The sequence below is a fragment of the Suncus etruscus genome, chromosome 14 (assembly GCF_024139225.1).
Source record: "Suncus etruscus isolate mSunEtr1 chromosome 14, mSunEtr1.pri.cur, whole genome shotgun sequence".
Lineage (NCBI taxonomy): Eukaryota > Metazoa > Chordata > Mammalia > Eulipotyphla > Soricidae > Suncus > Suncus etruscus.
Genome location: NC_064861.1, coordinates 87,857,867 through 87,877,351, shown reverse-complemented (window position 1 = coordinate 87,877,351; position 19,485 = coordinate 87,857,867). Strand labels below are relative to the sequence as shown.

The 19,485-nt window shown below is 47.7% G+C and overlaps 1 protein-coding gene across 1 annotated transcript; it reads right to left on the bottom strand.

Annotated features, from left to right (window-relative positions):
* Positions 1-8,150: 8,150 nt before the first annotated feature.
* LOC126028559 (CD177 antigen-like) lies at positions 8,151-19,485 on the bottom strand. Its single transcript, XM_049787515.1, has 7 exons — positions 19,434-19,485; positions 19,211-19,360; positions 18,955-19,134; positions 17,330-17,449; positions 16,965-17,130; positions 8,338-8,525; positions 8,151-8,251 (listed from the first exon to the last, which is right to left on the bottom strand). The coding sequence occupies exons 1-7, from the start codon at positions 19,483-19,485 to the stop codon at positions 8,151-8,153; spliced, it is 957 nt and encodes a 318-aa protein (XP_049643472.1).

The following is a 19,485-nucleotide window of genomic DNA, read 5'->3' as shown; positions in this document are numbered from 1 at the left end:
GCCTCCAGATTGTCCTAACAGTACTATTAAATTACATAAATATATAATACCTCCCCAAATCCAGATTTGGGTGAAGCACAGATCACAGCAGAAAAATTTAATAGAAATATCAAATAACACCACAAGATCTCATTATTTGACTTCCAATCTAGACCTGCTGATCAACCCAATGATTGACAGTTGTGAAAAAGCTTCTTTCCAGTCAGAAGAGATCCTGAGGGCTGAAGCCTTAGTACAGCCATAATGGCGCTTGCCTTGCACACAGCCGGCCTACGTTTGATTCTGGGCACCCAATAGGGTCCCCTAAACATGGCCAGGAGTGATTCCTGAACACTTCTGCATGTGGCCCCCAAACAAAAAGACATGATCCTGAACTTGGGACCAGAGCTACCTCAGCTGAAACAACGAATAAGCAATTGTAGTCAAAGCAACAATAGATTTAAACTCCAGACTGAAATGGAAAGACTGGTGGCATAGTTTTTAGCCTTTTGCTAAAGTAAACACTTCAAGCTACAAGTTCCTTCAAGACCAGAGGTCCTACTTTATTTATTCCTGCCACAAACCTTCAGCCAAAAGCAGCTTTTGATTTCTCGTAGAGTTGATGTCTTCTGTGGGATAGACAAGAAGGGAATAAAGAAAGAGATGCTTTATGATATCGGAGCAATCCTCTTTCTTTCCTGGAATTCCATGTGTCAGAGTACTTGGGGTACATTCCTCTCCCAATTACTCAGCTTCAAAAGTCGCCATAGGTCTATTTACCCCCAAGAACCCAAAATCTTCCATTATAGCATAGGGTAAAGGAAACTTGATTTGTTAGAAATTGGGTGGAGAAAGAGGAAACGAAAGGGATCTCCTGCCCTGTCCAGAAACTCAGACATCCCCTCATGTAATAAGCACAAAAGCCAGAGTACAGCACAGTCTTTATGGATATCCCTCTACTCTGAATTCTGATGAAATCCTAAGGGGTTTGTTTGAAAACAAACAAAACAAGGAGCAAGGTCTGAGGTATTATGTTGGTGGCCCACAAGGAGCCAAATAAATCAGAGCACAAAGAAGGAGCAGTCCATCTCTCTGGATTATAGGATTCTTCTAGGCTCCCTTCTCTCTCCCTCCCAGAATACCTGGCATTGTTGTCAGGTGTAGTGTCACATTTTCTAGGAGACTGGTTGAGGTTTGATTTCCACAGAGCTCCCAGGCAGGAAGGCATTTCCCATTCCCCTGTCCACCTGGGATAGGGAAAACTATTTCGGTTGTATAGATCTGCGATAGATAATCCTCACAGATAGGAGGGTAAAAAGAGGCAAGAAGGCAGGATACCAAATCCTTTCCCAGTCGCCAGCTGCTCCAAAACTCCAGAGCTTGCAAGCCAGCTGCAAAAAAAGCCTGCCCCGCCCCCGTATTTATTCAGATCTAAACAGCGCCCCCCTACCTGAAAGATCGTAGAAGATCATAGATGGGAAAGCAGGCAGGGAAACATACCAAAGAGAAATATTATGAAAGCCTCAAAACACATAACAATTCCCTTTTTTTAGTATAAAATATAATACAACGTGGTAAATAATAAACACTAAGTACAAGGGAAAACCTAAGCTAACAAAAAGCAGCAGTTTGTATATAGTGCATCATAAAGAAGATGTAAAGAAAAACTTCTAAGCCTACAACAGGGTGTCCATAACCAGAAATACAAGTCAAGGAATTAACTATAAGCTCCAGAGATGATAGTTTCACCATCCACGAAGTACAATATGAAGAATTCAAAATAAGGTCTTCCTTAGAAGATCGAGTGACATAGCTGGAATTCAATGATCAAAGATGTAGTAGGTTACAGAGATCTCAAGTAGTAGTTGAAAAGTCCAACTGTAATCCAAAGTCAGAGGTTCTCCGAAGAGATGCTGAAAAGACTGTCTTTCAGGTGAGATAAAGTTTATTTTCATGATGGGGGCCGGGCGGTGGCGCTAAAGGTAAGGTGCCTGCCTTGCCTGCGCTAGCCTCGGACGGACCGCGGTTCGATCCCCCGGCATCCCATATGGTCCCCCAAGCCAGGAGCAACTTCTGAGCGCATAGCCAGGAGTAACCCCTGAGCGTCACCGGGTGTGGCCCAAAAACCAAAAAAAAAAAAAAAAAAGTTTATTTTCAATTCATGCCCAGGATGTCATTTGCAGGGGGAGGGGGCACAGATTTGAGTCCCTACATGGGAGACAGTAGGCACCAAAATCACTGGGGAGACATCTGCAATGTAAGACCACTAGGTGTCTGGCTTTAATCCAAGTTCTTCCATATGTAGAGTCCATTCAGAAATCCATGAAACCACCACCACCACCACCACCACCACCACCACCACCACCAACAACAACAACAACAACAATAACAACAACAACAACAACAACAACACAAAATAAGAAAGAAATAAAAAAAAGAAATCCATGAAAGATCCAAAAGTGATGTATGAAATACAGGGGAGTATGGCTGATGACTTAGTGATGGGAGCTTAAGTAAAAAACCAAAACAAAATGTTTTAGGATGGGAATCTCCCTCTGTAAATAACTTGATGTTCCATTCAAAATGGATAAAACTCCTTTTGAACCTACAATTTTTTTGTATAATATTATGTGCCCAATAATAATCCTATCAGTATGCAAGGAACATCATCTGGGATAATAACAACAGTACAACAAAACCACTATGTCAGGAACCATATCTCCCCATTTTACTATGGCAAAGGAATCCTCTCAGTATTTGCTGGAGAGAGAGTTGAATGAACAGTTGCTTCTGACATGTCAGAGACCCTTCAATACTGAACATCACTGCCTGGTCTTAAAGAACAGGACGGGGGCCAGAGAGATAGCATGGAGGTAAGGCATTTGTCTTTCATGCAGGAGGTCATCGGTTTGAATCCTGGTGCCCCATATGGTCCCCCATGCCTGCCAGGAGCAATTTCTGAGCCTGGAGCCAGGAATAACCCCTGAGCACTGCTGGGTGTGACCCAAAAACTACAAAAAAAGAAAAGAAAAAGAAAATGCATCTGGTGCTATGGGCAGCCTGAGCAAGGCTGAACAATTCAGACATATTAGCACCAACCAAATCACTTTTCTCCCACCCAAGCCAAGCGCCCCATTCATGGCTCCATTGCCACAAGTAGCAGCTTTCTCTGAGGTGCATCATAGCTGCTGAGGTCTCTTCCAGATTCACAGATGTACTGACAGGCCAGGTTTGTGACCGTGGGGAGGAAACCACATCAAGTGAAACTGTGGGACACAAACCCACCCCACCTTGTGGACTGTCTCCTCATTACTAACAAGACACAGAGGCAGCTTCTGAGACCGAGGAAGAGCAACCCCAGAGAGCAGGGGTTCCCGTGGCTTCTTGGGAGAACCCTCAGGAGCAGGTGGTTGGAAAAGAGAAACTGGAAGTGCTCAGCCTCACATCCAGTCTGAGTGTCCGCAAGGACTGGCTTGGGGGCAGAGTTCAGAGTTTATGGCCTGTGAACCACTTGACCAGTGAGATAGGGAGAGCTTGGTGCCTCAGTTTCCATTGCCTCAGCACCAGAGCCACCTACGTCCTCACACCCAGGGACCAGTCACACCAACTATCCTCCTCCCACAGGACACAAAGGCCACATCTCTCCTAGATTTGGGGGTCCTGGCTCAACCTCAGCACCTCTGAAATTCTTTAATGTCAGGGTGTGGGTTCAGTCACTTTTTTGATTCAGTCACTTTTATAGGCAGTAGTGGTGGGGTCCCACTCATGCCTCTCTAATTCCTCAGACTCAGGAATCTGCTCTGCTCTCCATCCAATGAAATGGTTCCAAATCCCGTTTTCTCTTTAAGGATGTAACCAACCCCTGATATTCAGGGAGCCTGTCAAACATTCTCAGCACCAAAGTTTCGACCCTTCTTGTCATGTCCACCCACCCTAGATATTGGAGGCTCCTGAGGCTGAGGGGCGGTACTAATTTCACCTCACAGGTTACTCGAAGCCCATTGGCCAATTCAGGAACATGGGATTGAGCTCATTGGCTGAAACTGGACGCCATGAGACAATGCTCAGCCAATCAGATGTATTTTAAAAATGCGCCTGCGCAGAATGACAGGGTTGGGAAAACCGGTGGAAGAGGAATAGGCAGTCATTGCAGCGCCAGGCAATGGCTTGTGGTTGGAGAACATGTCCTGGTCACCCTTTCCTTGCTTTGAGTGATGTCTCCTGATTCTTTTGCCAGACTGGGAGGGCAAGGCTTGTCAGACCGACTGTACTGGCCCTGCCCAAATCACCATGTTGTTCCCCACTGGACCTTTGGCCCAGCATCGTCTTTGAGTGGTCTAGCATCTGGGATAGATTTGATCTCCTTACATATCTCTAAGGTTTCTTGTTTCCTATTTATCCCTGGGCTCACTCAAGATTGTGCCTCACCATAGTCTTCTGGATGACTGCATAAAGATAACATTGGTGCCATTTTTGGCACATCTCAATGTATCTATGTCTTTTAGGTGCGTCAGTTCCCCAGGTGCTACCACTTATAAATGGATCCCATGGCAGGATAAGACTGACTGAAGTTCAGGCTAGAGTCCAGCTACCCTAACTTAGGCTACATGTCCAAAGTTCCATGGTCATTGAACGTTTCTGTGTCATAGAGTTAATAGAAAAACCGCAGAGCAGAACTATAGGGCTTGGGAGGAAAGGCGCATGTCTTTTGGCAGACGTGTATCCTTGGTTTGGAAAGAAAGTCCTAAATGATTGCTAGGTCACTGCCGAGTAAATTCCTGATGCAGGTCACCAGAGGTGTGTGAGCTGAAGGGCACATCATATAGGGATGCTGTCTGAACCACCACCAAACCCTGACATTGGTGAGCATAGCTGTGTCCACATTCATGGATAGGGTGTGGCAGATTTCAAGATCAAGCTAGACTGGGGGAGCAGGTGTGAACACTCCCGCTGGACTTTTTTTTTTTTTGGGGGGTCACACCCATTTGATGCTCAGAGGTTACTCCAGGCTAAGCGCTCAGAACTTGCCCCTGGCTTGGGGGGACCATATGGGACGCCGGGGGATCGAACCTCAGTCCTTCCTTGGCTAGTGCTTGCAAGGCAGACACCTTACCTCTAGCGCCACCTCACCGGTCACCCCCCCCCCCCGCTGGACTTTCAATGCAATGCAAAAATGCCCTCTGCACTACTATGCTCATGGTAGCAGTATTGCCCACTGCTAAAATTTGGAAAACAATTCAAGTGCCCAATAACTGATGAATGGAAAAAATGTAGTGCAGCTACACAATGGAGTCTGCTTAGACATGGATAAACGTGTATTATCATGTTGAATGAAGTGAGTCAGAGAGAGACAGACATAGAATGATGGAAATCACCTGTGTGATAATAAAAACTTGTCTAAGAATAATACTCAGGGTCTGGAGAGATAGCATGGAGGTAGGGTGTTTGCCTTGCATGCAGAAGGACAGTGGTTCAAATCCTGACATCCCATATGGTCCCCTGAGCCTTCCAGGAGCGATTTCTGAGCATAGAGCTAGGAATAATCCCTGAGCGCTGCTTTTTTGAGGTGTGACCTCAAACCCCCCCCCCCCAAAATAATAATACCCAAAGACAATAGAGTGGGAAATGCAGTTAGGACAGAGAAGGAAGCACTATGACATAATAGTTGGAATTGATCACTCTGGACAAGAACTGGGTGCTGAAAAGAAGTCAAGTGACATGCATATAATAGTCCTTCAATAATGGTATTGCAAACTGAGGAACTAATAGGAAAAAAAAGGGAAAATAGTAATGGAAAGAAGAAAAGTGTCTGCTTAGAGGCAGTCTGGGGTGGGCAAAAGGAAAAAAACTGAACATTGGGACATTGACTAAAACTTAACTATCAACAACTTTTAAACTCTATCTCATGGTGATTTAATTAAAAAATTAAAATGGTGGGACCTGAGTGATAACACAGTGGTATGGCTTTTGCCTTGCATGCGGCCAATCCTGGACAGACCCCGGTTTGATTCCTGCATCCCATATGGTCCCCCAAGCCTGCAGGAGTGATTTCTGAGTGCAGAGCCAGGAGTAACCCTGAGCACTGCTGGGGGTGACCCATAAAAAATTAAAAAAGGAAAAACATGTGACCAGCACAGTATGCCCTCCTACCCCATCATCCACTGCTTCCTTTGCAAACATGAAAATCCATTGCCCACTGCATTTCTTGTACCACCTTTTATAGAACTTATAAAATTTGTGTGAACTAAAAACCATCTTTCTATTAGAAAATGATTATATGAGGAGTTTGTGTTTTGAGTGCTTGAAAAATTTTCCATTGTCTAGGTCATGGGCCAGGAAATAGGAAAAAGTCTCCTTCAGTCTTGATTACAGATGTCCAGAGAATTTTGCCAAAGAGATTTATTTTCCTCACTATGGGGCCTAGTGTGAATGACATGCCAATGCAATAGCCACCTGCATCTTTCCACTCAAAAGATGGATCCAAAATCTTATCGATATTTCCCACCTCTTTCAGCAGACCCCAGAGAATCCCTATGAACCCTTGGGCATTGGGAAAGGAGGAGAAGAAAGGTATCAGGGACATCCTTCTCGTGATGTTACTATGGGCTTGGTGAAATTTTCCAACTGGAAAGAGCTTTTGATCAGGCATTTTTTGGATTCTCCTGCACACATTAATAATCATTGGATGTGGTTGTCTCCATCTTTCAAGCCAGGACTATTTTTCCTTTTTCCTTTTTTTGGGCTACACCCGGTGATGCTCAGGGGTTACTCCTAGATATATGCTCAGAAATCACTCCTGACTTGGGAACCATATGGGATTCCAGGGGGTCAAAACATGGTCCGTCCTAGGTCAGTGCATGCAAGGCATATGCCCTACCACTTGCGTCACTGCTCTGGCCTCTCAAGCAAGGATTTTGACAGACATCCAGTGATTTAGAAAACAGTGTAGAATGTCTCTCTACTCCACATGCAACCTTATGTCAAGTGTCTCAGGTGGGGGAAAGCCTCTCTTTGTGCAAACTATCAAGGGAGAAACCCCTCGATCAAAGGGCACCTTAGCTTCTCAGGTCATGGTGAAGACCAAAACACTCTGATCACAGCATCCCGAAGACTCTCCATGCTGCAATGGGCACATGGAGCAGATGAGGGAGGTGAATGGGTGGGTAACACTCCCGGTCCTCCTCCCCAATTACCTCTCTCACATGAGCAACCTCAGTATTGGCAGCAATATCAGCATCTTTATTCTTTTTTTTGTTTGTTTTTTTGTTTTTTTTTTGGGCCACACCAGCGGTGCTTAGGGGTTACTCCTGGCTGTCCTGCTCAGAAATAGCTCTGGCAGGCATGGGGGTTCATATGGGACACGGGATTTGAACAACCACCTTTGGTCCTGAATCGGCTGCTTGCAAGGCAAACGCCGCTGTGCTATCTCTCCAGGCCCAGCATCTTTATTTTAGACCCATGGGGACCACTATGGGGATGTCCAACTGCATCCTCTTCCCAGGGGCTGGTGCACGAGCATCCCCAGGTGAAAGAGTGTGCATGTGTGTGGGGTGAGGATTCACAGCAAGGAGGAGAATTGGTGAGTGTCCCAGGTTGTTTGGTTGTGAAGCAAAAGAAGAAGAAATTATGGTGTGAGTACCAGGCTGGTTTAGTTGAAAAGCAAAGGGTGTGTGAGATGTGGATTGAGTTAAGTGTCAGGGATGTGTGTGTGTGTGTGTGTGTGTGTGTGTGTGTGTGTGATTGTCATCAGGGAGAAGATGGACCTCTCTGCCAAAGGGCTACGAGGAGCGCCAGCCCGATCACCCATGCTACAGAGTGGATAGGAACTGCTTTTGTTTTTATCATTCTCTTGGTCTAGAGTATCATTCTCTTTTCTTTAATATCCTCAAACACGAGGAAGGGTCCCAAGTGGAGTTCTGTATTCAGTAATTTTTGAGAAGGTTGGTCCACACAGCCCTGCACAGAGATGTTCCAACTAACACACCTATGGAGGAAAGAGGCCAGTCAGAATCTGGCTCCAAGTACAGGGCCTGGCAACCCAAAGCCCTCTCCAACCCACAAACCAGAGGCCCAGAATCAGTGAAAGGAAACACCCCAGCTCTTTCACCCTGACACCATCATATTCTCACCTTCGATGACATGAAGTGGCCATGGTAACGTGGGAGGAGCTCTTAGGGCACTTCACAGCTTTTTGTCTCTTTGAGCATTGTTCTGAATGCCAACACAGTCTGGGACTCCTTGTTCCCGGGGGCCTCAATGGGGGCTGAGGGATCTGAGGAACAAGGAGAAGATTGGGGTGCATAGCTCGACTTCTCGCTGCGGCCCCAATCATGCACCTCCCCAGAAGGAAGTGCCCACCTGGCGTAGGGAGTTGGTCCAAGAGCACAGCACTGCTGTTGGCATCATTACAGTTGCTCTTGTTGCAGAAATGCGAGTAGGAGGCAATCAGTACTCCGGGGGACCTCGCGTGGACCTGGGACCGACCGGGAGAGCTGGGTCTTTCTCTTTGGTACAGTCTTTGCTCCCCACTAAGATCACTTTGGTGACTGAGGGCAAGAAAGGCAAAGGATGAGGAGCAGGGAGGAGGGGCAGGCTTGGAGCTACTGGAGAGGGTTCAGGGTCCCAGTTCTCAAGAACTTAGTTTGGGGTGAGATCACATCAGAGATTGGGACAGGTCATGGGGTCACCACCCCAATGTCTTGCAGCTCAAGCTGCAGCAAGGCCAACTTGCTGCAGCAAGGTCAACTGGTCTCAACCCGCAAGCTTCATCTTTCTGTCCTAGAGGGCAGGGACTGCTGTCCATGGTTCTTATCTTGATCTGCACTTCTTGCTCCTCACAAGACAGGAATGCAGCGGTGCATGTGGTTTGCATGTATGCATACACATAGCGTCCATAGGCAAACACTATGAGACACCTCCATCCCCACCATATCTGGCACCATGCAGGTCTCAGTCAACTTCCAATCAAGTCTTTAAGACTCCTCTGTTTTGTCTGTTTTCAGTACCTGTTTCCCACATCTCTGTCACCTTCTGCTTCAGCCCTACACAGCCCTAGCCATGTCTGGGTGGACCCTGTCTGCCCAGAGAGGTAGATCCTACCATGCTATCACCCCCTGATTTGGAAGAGAAAACCTGAGTTTGGACAGAGGCAGAGCTGACCCTGGATTTTCAGGGATGACAGGCCCAGACTTGCCACACGGAGATAGGATGTACACACCTGAGGCTATGAGCAGTAGGGTCTCTTGACAAACCTCTCCCTCGTTGCACAACACTCTGTCAGATATGATCCATGGGATATGAGAGTTGTCTTTCTCCAGCTGTATCGCTCCAGCTCCCTCATAACAAGTCAGGAGTGCTGGAGGGAAGAAAGCACAGGGTTGTATCAGCCAAGGGGCCCCTTGGTACCCTTCAGGCCATGTTGAGTCACTGTGTGTATCTTCCGAGGAGGCACTTTGGACAACTTGTCCTATTCCTGGCAGGGATGGAAGCCAGAACCTCACACAGTGGAGATGATGCTCACCACCACCCTGACCCTTGTCCCTGCTCCTGTTTCTATAGGAATCTCACCAGGGGCTGTTGCCTTTCCCCCATTTTTAGATCACATGCTATAGTGCTCAAAGCTCTAGCTTCTGGCAGTGCTCAGGGGGCTGTGTATGAAGCCAGGGATTGAATCGGAATGGGCAGCATGCCAAATAAGCTCCTGAGTTTCTGTACCAACTCTTGGGCCCTGGGAACCCTTCTTTTATGGGGAGCTACATCCAGCAGCATTCAGGGGCTACTCATGACTCAGTGCTCAGAAATAATACCTGATAGGCTTGGAGGATGGGATGCCGGATATCAAACCCTGATTGGCCACATGCAAGGCAAATGCCTCCCTACTAAGTTATGGCTCCAGCCCCAAGGGGATTCTTTTTTTTTTTCCTTTTTTTATTTTAATTATGACAACAAAGATGTAAAGAAGAGGACAGTGGAAGCCCAATCACCCATAAACAGAATTCTCGGTAGTCCCATCGATGATATCCCAGCCTTGAACTTTCAGCCAAAGAGCATTAAGAAAAACAAAACTGAACCCATGTACAATACAATTTCTTGTCCCTCAAATCCCCAGTTGTAGTACATACTATTTCTTAGCAGCACACAATATAATCTAAAGACATTATACTTATGTAGCTCCCTAAACATTGAGGGCAAAGTACATTTCTCTAGTTCTATGCACATGCTTACTAGTTTAAGTTAACCTCAAAAGTTTTAGTGGGTTGTTTTTCTTAAGGATTGGAGTCAAGGGAACATAGTAAAAAAAATGGTATTAAAGTGGCATTTGTTTGCATAGGCCCATCAAAACATAAGGGACATGGAAAGACAAATTATGGTCTAAATACAAGAAGACCCTAACCCTGAAGTTTCCTGGCACAGGACTGACTCTAGGCTCCAGGCAAATTAGTTTGTCCAATTCAAGTCATCGTCTGTAGTGGCAATACACCTCCATTCCTCACATAGTCTCTGTTGTTGGTATCATGCTTCTGTATTAAGGATCCTGGAGTCTGCATATCCCATATTGCAGTCAGGATGGTGCATAGCATCCTCTCGTTTCACCTCACAATTAAGGGGCACTAGAGAGAACCATGTCCTGTAGAGCAGGTCATTGATGTTGTCGAGTCTTCTCAGTGTAAACGGAAGTCTCTTTTTAGGGGGTCGATGTCAGACCCTTGGTAGTGTCTTTCCTGGTAGAGGACTGCTTCCAGCTGTTGCTGAAAAAGACCCTGGATGTTTCGTAGATAGCTTGCCTGGTTCCGGCGTGAATGGAGGATGCCCATTCTTATGAGGCCTGTGCCAGGTCATTATATCAATGTTCAGGGTGTAAGGTACATTGTACTGAGATTTATTAGATAAGAACTTATCTGTATGTATGGTGTTTTCCCATTTTAATGTGTCTATGCAAACAAGGATCAATGCCATGGGGCGTTATTGGTGCATCTGGAGGCAATAGGAACAAGACCTGCATTTTCCATGACATAGTTCAATCATAAGCATCAAACTGAGGGACAGTTCCACCAACAATCCTTACTGTACAGCTTACAAAGAACAGACAAGATGAAAAGTGAATAGAAACATCAGGGTAGAAGAATATATAGAGAGTTACATCAGTTAAAGAAAATACCCATAAAATATTCAAAAGATATATGTGTTCAATGTGTGTCCTTCTAGATAGTTCTGGGATTTGTTAGATCTACTGTATGTCTTAGGTCAGAGATTAGAACTATGTGTTACTGAAGTTAAGAAGGGTAAATCTGGGGTACTAATGGTTGGAAGGAGCAAATGTTCGCGCGGGGGCGCTAGCCCCCGCGCGGTTTGCAAAATGTAGACTGGTATGAAATTACCAGTGACAGACTGAGTATAGCTGAGCAGCTATCTGCCACCCACCAGATCAAACTCTACCCCCTAAGCCCCTCCCTAGGCCAGGGTCCCGGCCCGGCCTGGGAGTGGGGAAAAAAACCCAGGGTGCCCCAAGGGGATTCTTTTTAAGCCCTGGACAAGAACAGTTGTTCATCCTGTAGTGTGGGAGAGATAGTCAGTCTGAGCTTCCATTTCTGGGTCTGCAGAATGAGGGAGGCAGACACCATATATCAGAGAAATGCTGGGTGTCAGATAGACTTGGTGGGGGGTAAGTGGAGGCTATACACTCGCTATTCAGATCACTTCTCCCCACATACTACCAGTTAAGCTTCCTTGGAAATCCATCTCATCAATACCAGCTTATTTCCTGGAAGCAACCCATGACTTGAGGCAGGGGTGTTCAACATTCTTTTATCTCTAAGATGGGGGAACAGGCAAGATTGCCCCATGTCCCCTCTCACAGGCCATGCTGGACTCAGACATTAGGCTTGCCAGTTGGGACGTGAGTGATGGGCTGGATAGACTTTGAGGTCCACTCTCAGCTATGTGGATCCCTGTGGGTTCATGGTGGAACCAGACACCACACCTTTGTCAACAGCACGCCTGTTGCATAGCCAGGATGTGTCTTAAGGCACAAGAGCACCCACAATCATATGAAGTCTTCACATTGGTCCCTCAGAGCAAATGCCCGATTGCCACACTTCACTGAGAACAAAAACACAGTCCCTTCCAGTCCCTTGTGTTGTGTATGTAAATATTTTAAGGGATTATTATGTTACTGACCCTAACCTGATTGGTGATTGTGCCCTACCCTAGGGTGTGACCTTGCATTCTGCCCCCACCCTAGGGTAGTAGCTGATTCCGCTTCCACCATTGGGTGATATCTGATCCCACCATTGGGTGGTACCTGATTCTGGGGGATAAAAACTAGGGTCTGTGGAAGGCGAGAGGCTTTTTGGCAGGAACTGAGGCTGAGGTTTTGGACTTCAGTCTTGTCCACTGAATAAAGCTAATATTTCCACAAGCCTAATTGTCTGCGAGCTGTTTACCCGCCGTTTCACCTCAGAACCGTCAGCTAGACAGGGTGGCAGGCGCATGCATTGAGCTGAAGGGGAAAGAACTCATCCTCCATCCCTCCATCAGTCAACCTCTTCAGGGGCTGACTTGCAACACCTTGAACCCCAGAGGTTTTCCTGTGTTGGTCAAGGCAGCTTCTCACTTTCTGTTGCTCAAGTCGGAACTATTGCTGCCTTTCTCTTTTTTTTTTTTTTTTTTTGGTTTTTGGGCCACACCCTGTGACGCTCAGGGGTTACTCCTGGCTATGCGCTCAGAAGTTGCTCCTGGCTTCTTGGGGGACCATATGGGATGCCGGGGGATCGAACCGCGGTCCGTCCTAGGCTAGCACAGGCAAGGCAGGCACCTTACCTCCAGCGCCGCGCCCGCCCGGCCCTGCCTTTCTCAACAGCTCTCTTATAGTTACCCAGGAAATTTCACCAGAAAATTAAGCTTAAGCTTAGGCTGTTTACATCTTGATAACCCAACCACTGCTCCTCATCTCTAGTGCTTCTTCATGCTTTGAACCCCCCTGGATTCCCATGTGCTTCTTCCCAAGTCTCCTAGGGGCTCTTCTCCACTCTCATCACCCCTAATTCTAGCCTCAGCGTAACCAGAAGGATCACCACAAGAGGTAAGTTGAGGGCCAGTGAGTTAGTACAGGGATAAATAAAGCATTTATCTGTCTCAGAAATACCTTCTGGATTTTGAATGCTACCCTGTGCCAGAGAAGAGAGTTTGACTATGAAACCAACAACAATGGAGAAGTAACACTGGTCTCCTGGCCTGCCTTCTCACGTTGGTACCAGCATTTCCATCATCGCACCCGAGTACCTGCATCTCCATCATCCCATCCTAAGTACCAGCAAATCTATCATCCCACTCCATCATTCCACCCAGCATTTCCATTCCCACTTAAGTTTGCACTGATCAGATATTTTTTCTGTTTGTTTGTCTTTGGGGCCACATTCCACCATTCTCAGGGATTACTGCTGGCTCTGTGCTTAGGGATCACTCTAGTGATGTTTGGGGAACCATATGTGGTACTGGGGGTGGAACTCCAGTTGGCCACGTGCAAGACAAGCTGCTGACCCACTGGACTATCCTTGGAAGCAGAATTAAATTAAATTCTAAGTGCAATGTTCAGAGTAGTCACACCTATTGTCCAGACCAATGCTTCCAAGTCAAAGAGACACATGACATGGAGCTGGAGCTAAACTACAGAAGTAGGGCATTTGCCTTGCACACAACTGACCTGGGACAGATCAGGGTTTGATCCCCGGAATCACATATGGTCCCCTGAGCCTGCCAGGGGTAATTTCTGAGTTCAGAGCCAGGAGTAACTCCTGAGCAATGCCAGGTGTGGCCCAAAAACAAAGAGAGAGAGAGAGAGAGAGAGAGACAGACAGACAGACAGACAGACAGAGACAGAGACAGAATGAAAATCAAAGAGAAAGACCTGAACTGTGCATTCATGGCCACCCCAGTCATTCCCTACTTAGGAGAAAGCCTGAAGTTCACCTCTTGGGATGACTGTGGTCATTGGTGGCCAGTCATTTCCCCACTAGCCACCTCTTCCACAAACTTATGCCAGGTCCCTATCTTATCTTACTGCTTTGATCTTGTGCTATCTGCTGTCACTACTGTTTGGAGCTCTGTCCTTGCCAGCCCCACAGATTTTTGTCAGCCTTGCAATTTTGTAATTCCCCTCACCTCAGCCCAAGCTGTACCCCACCTCCTTGAAGACAGCAACTTTCTTCCTGCCACGGAGCCTTGACACACAATTATTTTTCTCTCAGTGAATGTCTCCAATCAGGAAAGTTCATTGTTAAGTCCCAGCACAATCATCTTGGTCAAGTCCTCCTTGATTTCAGGCCTCCCCCACGGCATCCCTCTCCCTGCTTTAAGCTTTCTCCTAGGCCCCTGAGACTATCTTCACTTTTAATCCCACTTTCCTCATCCTCAAGATTCTTTAGGTCAAGACACAGTCTGAACCCTTGGGGTCTTTCCATGGGTGAGCACGTAATCCTGCATAAACTCACTTCAGCCAACACTTCCCAGCATCCCTCTTGAGCCTGCATTTGTGTGCCTGAGATGGGAATCCTGATGCCAGGGACATCCAGACCCTCTACTGCTGCCCTCAGGTTAGCCAAAGAGAGACCCATGCAGTAGCTTGGGCCCAGCAGAATTCACTTGTTTCTGACAGTCCAGGCTGAAGGTGCTGAGAACAGGAAGGAAGTGGGGTTCTCAGAGAGAAGGAACTTAAACCACTGTTCCTGCTGCCTCAGCCTAGCTGTGCTTCTCACTGACACATTCAGTTTTCTGAGGATGACATTATGAGGGCATATGAGGGTGGGAGGGAAGTCCTACCCTGTGTCCCATTTGACTCTTGCTTCCTTTTTTCTTTATTTTTTTAGGGGGGGGGCACACCAAGCAGTGGTCAGAATTTACTCCTGGCTCTACATTCAGGAATATATATGCCTGACAGTGCTTGGGGGACCATATGAGATGCCAGGGATTGAGCCTGGATCTGCCATGTGCATGGCAAGAGCCCTCCCCGCTGTGCTCTCAATCTGTCCCCTATTGATTCTTGCTTCTCCCGTCATACCTTGATTCTCCTTCTGCTCTGTTTTTCTTTCTGGGTAACCCTGGAGGGCCAGGGATGAAGGTTCGGTGGTGGAGAGAAAGTGGGAGTCAGCTGGTGGTGCTAACCAAAGTAGAATATAAAGGGAAAAAGAAAGAGAAAGAGAAAGAAAATCTGAGTAACAATGACCAGAAGCTTCTCCCTCTGCACACCTGCACCAGGCTGCAGAGCACCCCACTTTGCTCCCCTATCACCTTTTTCCTCCAAGCTCTACCAGGAGGGAGGACCCAAAGTTAGTGTCTAGGTTCAACATCACTTAACATAATACTGCCAGCGTGGACCATCTGTGACTCACACTTGATGTGATATAATGAGCCCAAGTGGCATCGCTGGCTCTGTGATGTTGAAATGCCCACCAGGGGCCAGAGAAAGAGCTCAACGGGCTGAGTGCAGGCTTCACCTTTGGCACCTTTGGTTCCCTGAGCACACAGTCTAGACTGGCCCCTGAGAACTGAACCGGGAGTGATTTCTGAGCCCTGCAGGTTGCTCATCTCAAAATGAGAAACCTTCCCAGTGACCTCTGGCCTGGTATCTTGGTCTCCTGGACCATGCTTTGTTCCACTTTGCCTGGACACCCCTTTTCCCTCTTACTTTTTTGTTTGTTTGTTTGTTTTTGAGCCACACCCAGAGTGTCAGGGGGTTATTTCTGGCTCTGCATTTAGAATGATTCCTGTTGGCCGGAGTGATAGCACAGGGGTAGGGTGTTTGCCTTGCATGCAGATGACCCTGGTTCAATACTCAGCATCCCATATGGTCCCCTGAGCTTTCCAGGGGCAATTTCTGAGTGCAGAGCCAGGAGTAATCCCTGAGCTGTCACTCCTCAGGCTTGGAGAGATCATATGGAATGCTAGGGATCAAATCTGGGTTGGCTGCGTGCAAGGCAAACACCCTACCCAATATGGTGCTATCACTCTGACCCTTTTTTCTTGTCTTTTCTCTTTCTTTTCTTTCTCTCTCTCTCTTTCTCTCTCTCTCTTTCTTTCTTTCTTTCTTTCTTTCTTTCTTTCTTTTTTTCTTTTTCTTTCTTTCTTTCTTTCTTTCTTTCTTTCTTTCTTTCTTTCTTTTTCTTTCTTTCTTTCTTTCTTTCTTTGTTTTTTTCTTTTTCTTTGTTTCTTTCTTCTTTTCTTTTTTCTTCTTTTCTTTCTTTCTCTTCCTTCCTTCCTTCCTTCCTTCCTTCCTTCCTTCCTTCCTTCCTTCCTTCCTTCCTTCCTTCCTTCCTTCCTTCCTTCCTTCCTTCCTTCCTTCCTTCCTTCCTTCTTTCTTTCTTTCTTTCTTTCTTTCTTTCTTTCTTTCTTTCTTTTCTTTCTTCTTTTCTTCTCTTTCTTTATTTGATTTCTTTCTTTCCTTTGTTTCTTATCTTTTTCTTTATTAAATTTTATTTATTTATTTTGGTTTTAAGGCCACACCTGGTCTCAGGGCTTGCTCCTGGCAAGCTTAGGGGATCAGGTGGGATGCTGGGGATTGAACCCAGGTTAATTGCATTCAAGCAAGCACTCTCTCTCCCTGTTGTACTGCTTTGGCCACCTCTTTTTAAATTTTTTTAATTTTAATTCTTTTTTTTTTTCCTAATTTGTTTGTTTTAGGTCACACCTAGCAATACTCAGGGGTTATTTCCTGGCTCTGCACTCAGGGATCACTCCTGGCAGATTCGGGGCACCATATGGGATGTTGGGGATTGAATCCAGGTTGACCACATGCAAGGCAAATAGTACATTCCTCCCAGCTGTACCATGGCTCTGCCCCCCTTTTTAAAATAGGGCCACACCCAGCAGTGCTGGAGTCTGTGAGGACTTCTCCAGTAGGTGCTGTGGGGCAGGCCTGGAACTCTGAGCTCTCCTCTGGGGCTACACTTACCATCCCCCCAAGCTCCTCTCAGGAGAGGAGGAAACCCCACAGTGCCTGGGCCCAGACCTCAGATGTCAGTGGGGCTCTGTAGGACTCACCATTTGTCTTACAGACTTCCTTCAGAGACAGGGGACTGACCTCCTTGGTGCCATTGAGCAGGTTACAGCCAGGTTGGGCCTGGCACCCCTGGATTCTCAGTTTATGGTGGATAGGTGCTATGGACAGGGGAGAGAGATGGGGAAGAAGCACGGGGAGAAACACATTCCCTCATGCCCATTCAATCCCGGGGGGTTGGGAAGGCATGGCTCATTCTCAAGGTCTCAGGCCTCTGTACCTTCCCTCCGCCCTCCCCCCAGACTCAGACCTTCTCTGCTGCATCCCCTTCTGTGTAGGGACCCCCCCATCCCAGCTCACCTCCTTCGAGCTGGAGAAGCCCATCGTAGCAATGCTCTGTCCCCACTGAGCAAGCTATCATTGGGGATGACAGGCAGTCTTTCTCAGACAAGCAGAAGGGACACTGCATAAAGCCGGAAACTGGGCATAGATAAGAAGGAGATTGCTCTGGGGGCAGCCCTGGGTCTTTCTGCACTCCCTAAAACCCACTTTTGTTGAACCTAAGAATCAACCTCCCCATGCTCTTCTTGTGCAGAAGTGTGTGTGTGTGTGTGTGTGTGTGTGCGCGTGTGTGTGTGTGTGTGTGTGTGTGTGCGCGCGCGTGTGTGTGCATGCATATGTGTACAGTTTGGGGGACTATGCGGGGGGGGGCCCTGACTCCACTTGCAATTCCTACTACTTAGTCAAGAGGACAAGATGCCACAGTTTCTGATGAGATGTGCACAGGCTGCCTGGTGACTTCTGACATAGGAAAGGGCTAGTTTTGCTTTGGAAAGGCCCATCTCTAACTCAGGACCATGCACAGAACCTCACTTGGTAGTAAAAAGGGTTCCCAGGTCATGGCCAAGAGGCCTACATGAGGGGCTGAACTCCTGCTTCTGACCAGGCAAATGGCACATGAGAGGTTGCATGGTGGGAGATAGTGAGGGGAGAGTTTATTTATTTATTTTTATTCTTGGGGCCACACCCGGTGACACTCAGAAGTTACTTCTGGCTATGTGCTCAGAAATCACCCCTGCCTAGGGGGACCATATGGTACACTGGGGGATTGAACCGCAGTCCGTCCTAGGTCAGTTGCATGCAAGGCAAACGCCACACCACTGCGCCACCACTCTGGCCCCTGGACAGTGGTATTCTAAAGGCTCTGTGCTTCCTATATCACCTCCAGAAAATTCTCCCTCAGACCCAGGTCCATCCTCAAGATCTTCCGCCCTCAGACCTGGAGCTCATTCTTTTTTTTTTTTTTTTTTTTTTTTGGTTTTTGGGCCACACCCGTTTGATGCTCAGGGGTTACTCCTGGCTATGTGCTCAGAAATCGCCCCTGGCTTGGGGGGACCATATGGGACGCCGGGGGATCGAACCGAGGTCCTTCCTTGGCTAGCGCTTGCAAGGCAGACACCTTACCTCCAGCGCCACCTACCCGGCCCCTCATTCTTTTTTTTTTTTTTTTTTTTTTTAGTTTTTGGGCCACACCCAGCGAAGCTCAGGGGTTACTCCTGGCTGTCTGCTCAGAAATAGCTCCTGGCAGGCACGGGGGACCATATGGGACTCCGGGATTCAAACCAACCACCTTAGGTCCTGGATCGGCTGCTTGTAAGGCAAGCGCCGCTGTGCTATTTCTCCGGGCCCTGGAGCTCATTCTTAACCCCTTCTTTCTTGGACCCCCAGATCCATCCTTCTATCTCCTCCCTCAGACTTAGAGCCTAACCCCAGCCCTCCTTCTTCAGACACAGGATTCATTCTTCAGTTTCTTCTGACATGGAACCTACCCCAACCCTCCTCCCTCTGACCCAGGACCCATCCCTCAACCTCCTTCCTCAGACCTCGAGCTCACTCCCGGCCCTTTGTTCCCTGACTCAAAACCAATCCCTCAACCTTCTCCCTCAGATCTCCTCTCTCAGACCGCCCAGCCCTCCCCTGAGCACCTGAGGGGGGCACCTGACCCCAGAGTGGGTAGGTGCTAGAGAGGTCATTGCAGAGGTCCTCGTTGCACACGTGCGTGTAGGACAGGAAGGAGAGGCCGGGGTCCGCCCTGTGTATGGTCACGTTCTTCTGAAGGGGTGCTGAGGTGCAGTTCTTGAGGACCACCACCTTCATAAGGGGCCCTGGGGACAGGAGGGTGGAAGCAGATTACCCTAAGCCAGGTATGATGTGGGGAGGAGGGGGGAAAAGAGGCCTCACCATTCACAATGAACAGCATTGTGTCCTGGCAGGCAGGCTGGTCGGATGGACAGTTGAGCTCGCCCATTGTCCAGTTGAAGAGCTGCTCCGACCTCTTCCTCACTGAGTCAAAGGTCCCCAACTGGCACTTCAGGGCCTGCATCCCTGGAAAGAAAGAGCCAGTTCATCTCAGGCCCCCCTGTCAGGGGGCTGCCTCCCCCAGGGTAGGGTCTTCACTCACGGGGTGGCCAAAGGAAGGTGATGCCCAGGAGAGCTAGGAGTAGGATGGAACTCAT

Coding starts and splice junctions, on each gene's coding strand:
- LOC126028559 (XM_049787515.1), bottom strand. CDS start 19,485: ATGAGTTCCATCCTACTCCTAGCTCTCCTGGGCATCACCTTCCTTTGG. Junction 19,135..19,210: donor AATGCTGTTCATTGTGAATG/GTGAGGCCTCTT, acceptor TCCTGTCCCCAG/GGCCCCTTATGAAGGTGGTG. Junction 8,252..8,337: donor GGACCAACTCCCTACGCCAG/GTGGGCACTTCC, acceptor CTTGTTCCTCAG/ATCCCTCAGCCCCCATTGAG.